General features: G+C 30.5%; 1 protein-coding gene across 4 annotated transcripts in view; it reads left to right on the top strand.

The window, feature by feature from the left end:
- Positions 1-908: 908 nt before the first annotated feature.
- Positions 909-6000, top strand: part of LOC114323745 (Transmembrane Fragile-X-F-associated protein) — a 29946-nt gene continuing 24854 nt past the window's right edge. For 2 of the 4 annotated variants that reach the window (XR_014342791.1, XR_014342790.1), the window contains exons 1-5: positions 920-1340; positions 4367-4457; positions 4564-4648; positions 4924-4993; positions 5231-5300. Coding sequence is in view for 2 of the 4 variants with exons in the window: in XM_082892654.1 (XP_082748780.1) it covers positions 1204-1340; positions 4367-4457; positions 4564-4648; positions 4924-4993; positions 5231-5300 (453 nt within the window). In the remaining 2 variants the exon portion in view is untranslated. Of the gene's footprint in view, positions 1341-4366; positions 4458-4563; positions 4649-4923; positions 4994-5230; positions 5301-6000 lie in introns of all 4 variants that reach the window. The other 2 variants (XM_082892654.1, XM_082892655.1) reach the window with 2 other exon arrangements.

The raw sequence follows: 6000 nt of genomic DNA, 5'->3' as shown, positions 1-6000 counted from the left end.
TAATATTCTTAGTTTTAAAATTTAGAAAAATTGATAATATTCTTAATTTTACTAAATATGACTTATTAATTTAAAAAATCTTAAATAAGATTTGAACTATTATAACATTTATAAATAAGATTTTTAAGAAATTAACTCTATTTCATCTTAAATTTTAAATGACCAGCCATAAAGCCCATGTATTAATATGGATTGGTCTTATCACAAATGCACTACAAAAGATTATATGAGTGTTTGGGGAAAGATTCCGTGGGTTTGGTTTAGTTTTTTGAAAATTATATATTTTTTTATTTTTTGTATTTTTTATTTTAGTAAATATTTTTTAAATTTTAAGTATTTTTTTACTTTTTTAGATGTACCTTATTTAGATGTATATAAATAATAAAATATTTGTGAAAATATTTTAAAAAATTAATAAATACACAAAAATTCAAAAAAATACTAAATTGTCATATTTTTTTAAAAATATTTTTTGGTAGTTAGTGTATTTTTTAAAGATTTTTTTCACAAATATTATATTTTTTAAGTGTATATATGCTAAGCATGTCTAAAAATTAAAAAAAAATTCTTAAAATAAAAAATAAATCATGAAAAACATTAAAACAAGAAAAAAAAGAGAGTAGAATTTTTTCAAAATCAAAACCAAATAAGCTAATTTTTATTTTTATTTTTATTTTTTAAGCTAAAATTTATAAAAAGATAAAATAAATTAAAATAATTAATAAAATAAAATATTATATTAAATTTATAATTATTTCATTTTTTATTTTGTAAACATCATATCAAATTATAAAAAAATTCAATTCCTTCCCTAAATATAAATATTTTAATTTATTAAAATAATCAAAAATTAAAATAACTGCTAAAATATTCACCTTTCCAAAGAAGCGTATATGACATTTTCGTATATGACATTTTTGTAGACAAAGGTATCTGGGTATGAAAAGTAACGCTCGCGTGAAACCGAAGTTGGAGAGGGAGAGAGAGAGAGGGAGATAGAGATAGATAGAGGGGGAGAGAGAGAGAGAGAGAGAGAGAGAGAGAGAGAGAGGTGTCTCTTTCTTCGCAGTTCTAAGGTCTTATCAAGGCTTCCTCTCGGAGACTCCGTCGTTTTTGAACAGTTTCTTCATTCATTCATTCTATACATACATATATACAGACTTGTAGTTTACTCTGTTTGAAATTGTTTTTCATTTTCGAGATATGATGGTTCAGAGGAGAGTGATGAGTTGGAGGAGAGTTGCCAAGGCTCTACAAGCTGCGGCGGCACATGGATTGCTCTTCTTTTTCACGCTCTCTCTCGCTCTCAAGCTCGATCATGTCGTGTCTCGCTCTTGGTGGTTCGTATCAATTTTTGTTTTTCTTTCAATATCTCTGCAATTTTCTTTTCAACCTATGTTTGGTATCTGAGAAAATTAAATTAAATAAAAGTCTATGTAGAATACTGATTTAAATTTGTCAATCTCTTATGGAATTTGTAGTTGAAGTTTGTATGTAACTGTTGTTATTAATTTTGAAACATCTGCAAATCCCATGAAAATTCTACTGGTTCAAATGTGGATTCTATAGAAATTTACTTTTTTTCTTTTGTTCTTGCCGTTTATTGCTTCCTATTTTGGTACATTTTAATTTTGATTTTTTTTTTCTAGCCCCCTTTTTTTTAATTTTTGGGCGACTTTCCTAGACGGTACTTGGGTTAATTTGAAATGTTAAAGTATGTGTTATGAAGATTTTTCCATTGGTAGAGTTCTATGAAGCAAAGATCCTTCAACAAATATGCCGTACTTGTACTTACCGGTGTAGGGTCAGCATAATATACGAAACATGTACTTAATTTTTACCATATCCAGACATACATAGTGTATATCCAAGTAGTACTGTATCTGAAATAATATTTTCTTCTACTATATAAATCAAATTCCTTTCACTAGATTTTCTTTTTATTTTTATTTTTAGCTTTATGCTTACCATGATTGTAAAATTAAGCTATAGTTGGTAAGTTATTTAATATAATGACATATAATTTTGATTTATACCTTATTTTTTGGCATTAAATGTTAATTGTAGGTGGGATCTTTAACAAATTAAACCATTTAATCAATTTTGCATTACTCCAAATTAACAATAAATATTTTTTTTACAAACGTACCAAGTTGTACCGGTACTTTACCTTTTTTTTGGATTTTACCTTATTGATGTACCTGTACCCCTTACCATAGGTAGAGTTTTACTTTTGGTCGTAGTTGACTCAATTGAAGATTATAGTAATCTTTTTCTTCTTCTTTTATTTTGTTTTTTCAATTTATTTTTTGTAGTGATGATGCCAAAGGTTTCAATTTTAATTGGGTAAATTGCTTTTAATTCTTAGGTAAGTAGGCTTATTTGTTGTTCTATTCATTTTCAGCTTTTGATTCTTGACTTTTGAAAATGAAAATGACAGAATTTTTTGAAGAACAGTTGTTTTAGCCTCATCTTTTTTATTTTCTGAGTTTTTTTTTCTTACTTATTAAAAAAATCTAGAAATCTGTTCAAAATGGTTTCCTCCAAATGGCGTTCTCTGTTTTGTTCTTATCTTTTCTTCTTTCGAGAACAGATAAGGTTTCAAAAATGATACCAAACTGGCCACTGACAATTCTTAGTTTAGAGAGCAAGTTACTTTTGGTATAATTTTTTTGACCTTGTTCAATGTTCATGAACAAATGTTGATGTACTTATTGAAATTGTCACACCATACTAAACAGACCATTGTCAATTTTATGTTTGGAGAGCAAGTTACAATTGGTAATAAGTTTTGATCTTATTTGATGTTCATATACAAATGTTGATGTGTTTATGAAAATTTCATGTTTTTTGATGGTTAAGTGTCTTCTTGTTTGAGTTGATATGGTTGTAGATAGAATTTTCAAGATAAGCTTCACAATTTAGTATTTAAGACACTACCTTACAAAGGTATGACATTAGGCAACTAACATATTTCTCTGATAGCACAGAGGAATAATTACTTTGTTCCCATATCAAGGTTCTAGAAGAATAATCTTCAAACTTTGATAACCAATACATATATGCTTGATTTTTGATATGCTCTTCTTTGTGTGTGTGTGTGGCAAATCACATTCCTCCAATTACAAACAATGCCCAATAGTATTATGACATAAATCAGTTACAAGGTTCAACACGTTTCCATTAAGAAGCATGTGGATACGTGTTGCTGTTTTATGTAAATTCACAACCTATATGCTCTATAGGTAATACGGTTCCTGCAAGTAAGCCTCAACTTAATTAGGTCATATCATGTATAACATTTTTATGGTTAAAAACATTTATGAACCTGCAAAGAGGTCTATAATGTTCTTTTTGTTAATCTGTTTGCACCTTTTATGGAGCTCTTTAAAATTTGTGGTTTACTTTTATGGATGAGTTGATGAGAAATATTCAGGATGATGTGCCATGGTATATGCTTTTTGCAGATGATATTGTGTTAGCGGATGAGACTAGAGAATGAGTTAACACTAAGTTAGAGACTTGGAGAGAAATACTTGAATCTAAAGGATTTAGGATAAGTAGAACTAAGACAGAGTATATAGAATGTAATTTTAGTAATAGTAACAATGGAAGCAGAGGAGAAGTGAAAATTGAGAGTCAAGAACTACTTAAGAGTGAATATTTTCGTTATTTAGGATCGATTATCATAACTGCTGGAGAGATTGGAGCGGATGTGGTCCATAAGATTAAGGCGGGGTGGCTTAAGTGGCGGAGTGCGTCTAGGGTATTGTGCGATAAACGAGTACCCATTAGACTAAAAGGGAAGTTCTATAGAACGGCTATTAGACCAGCGATGTTGTTTGGATTGGAATGTTGGGTTACTAAGAAACAACATGTAGATAAGATGAGTGTTACTGAGATGAGGATGCTAAGGTGGATGTGTAGCAAGACTAGAAAAGATAGAGTTAGGAATGAGTATATTCGAGAATGGGTATGAGTAGTACCGATAGAAGATAAGTTGAGAGAGAATAGATTGAGATGGTTTGGTCATATACAACAGAGATCAATAGAGGCAGTGGTGAAGAGATGTGATATAGGGACAATAGATGAAAGTGTTAGGAGAAAGGATAGATCTAAATTGACATGGACTAGTGTAGTAAATAGAGATATGAACCTCCTTAATTTGACTAACGAAATGGCTTTAGATAGAGTCTAGTGGAGAAGAAGGATTCAGGTAGTCGACTCCATTTGATGCGACTTAAGGCTTGGCTTGGTTTGGTTTGGTTTGGTTTAGTTTAATATATCCTATGTGGGTCATACGTGGGAGAGAAACTTTCTTCTCTTCTCAAGTTTAACTAGCTTTTGCTTTTGGTTAATCTTGCAGGACTATTTTTACTCCTCTGTGGTTATTTCATGTGGTTTTAGCACGTGGCAGATTTTCCTTACCTGCTCCATCAATGCCTCATGATCGCCGGGTACAAACAATATATCCAACTTGTTATTGTCCTGCTCTTTTGAAAATGCATAATTTCGTTCCATAAGTTATTATAATAATGGGAAATTACACTCTTGCATGAACAGTGGGCGCCATTTCATGCTGTCATGGCTATGCCGTTGCTTGTTGCTTTTGAGCTACTCCTATGTATATATCTTGAGAGCAGTTATGGTACACAGGCAAAACCCTATTAATATAATCATCAATGCATCTTATTTGAAATAAGATTGAATATATTTGTTATTTTTTCTTTTAATTATTATCACATTGATACTTTTGCTCAATGCTTATAATGCTCATTTGTTTTTCATTTCATAAGCTTTGTACCCTGTTATGTACCTTCTTAAATGCATTGTCTGCTAACTAGGCTAATTACCTATCTTGGTCATTGTTTAACTGTTCAAACCTTTCTGACTAGTTTTATTTATGAATTGTATGTATTGCAGCCATAAGCTTGAAGATTGCCTTTTTGCCCTTGTTGGCATTTGAAGTTGCAATTTTGATTGACAATGTTACGTAAGTTTTTGTCCTCCACTGAGTAGATCACTGTATATTGGTTTTCAGAGCTACCAAATGTGAAACAATCTTAAGATGTACTTTAAAGTAACTGCCATTATAGAATTTATGCATTATGTTAAGTAGATGAGGTATCTTCAATATATGACTTCAAAATATATATTAATTTGTGTCATTGACTTGACTATTTTTAACAAATTGTGCTTCAGCCTTAATAATTGATTGTTACTTATTTAGGATGTGTAGGGCTCTAATGCCTGGAGATGAAGAAATAATGAGTGATGAAGCAATATGGGAGACCCTTCCTGTAAGCGCATAATTAGGTTCTACTCATTAGATTTTTGTTTTTCTTTCAATTATGCTGTACTCTAAAGTTTGGCTTAGTAGATGCTAAAATTATAATTTATCTAGAGGCAGGTGCTTGAGAGCTTGATTAGGGTGCCTCCAGGTGGCATGTGCTGGCCATGAAAAAAATTTAAATACCTACATTTTCTTGTTGGCACCCACATGTTAAAGTTCAATCAGAGCAAAAAATATAAGAAGCATGCATTAACTATCTAAAGAAATCATGAAAGGTTGAAGTATGGGATTTCGAGCATTGCAGAGCTTCCATATAGTTCTATCATTCACAAAATTAACCATTTAAGTGATGTTCTTTACTTTTGAAAAGGAAAAAAATAAGTCAAACTTGTTGATTTAGCCCTTTGCCAACAAAATTTTATTTACGTTGTGATTCATATATATATATTTTTTTCCTGTAGTTTGAAAACCAAAATATCAAACCCTTAAATCATTTCAAATTCAACCAAAGATTTGTCTATTTTACCATGTCCAAAGTCAAATGTACTGTAAATATACCATGGACAACAAATCACTACGCATTTTTATGTCGAGGGAATAATGACTAAGTAAGAAAAATTCCCTAAATTATCAAACTTATTCAAGACTAAAATTCTAGGAGGTTTGCTCCTTCCCAGGTCTCAAGTTCGAATCCCTTAGCCAGCAAA

This window comes from Camellia sinensis, chromosome 10 (assembly GCF_055761805.1).
Source record: "Camellia sinensis isolate YWXY chromosome 10, ASM5576180v1, whole genome shotgun sequence".
In the NCBI taxonomy this organism is placed as follows: domain Eukaryota; kingdom Viridiplantae; phylum Streptophyta; class Magnoliopsida; order Ericales; family Theaceae; genus Camellia; species Camellia sinensis.
Note: the sequence above shows the minus strand (reverse complement) of the source record. Positions and strands in the feature narration are given on the sequence as shown.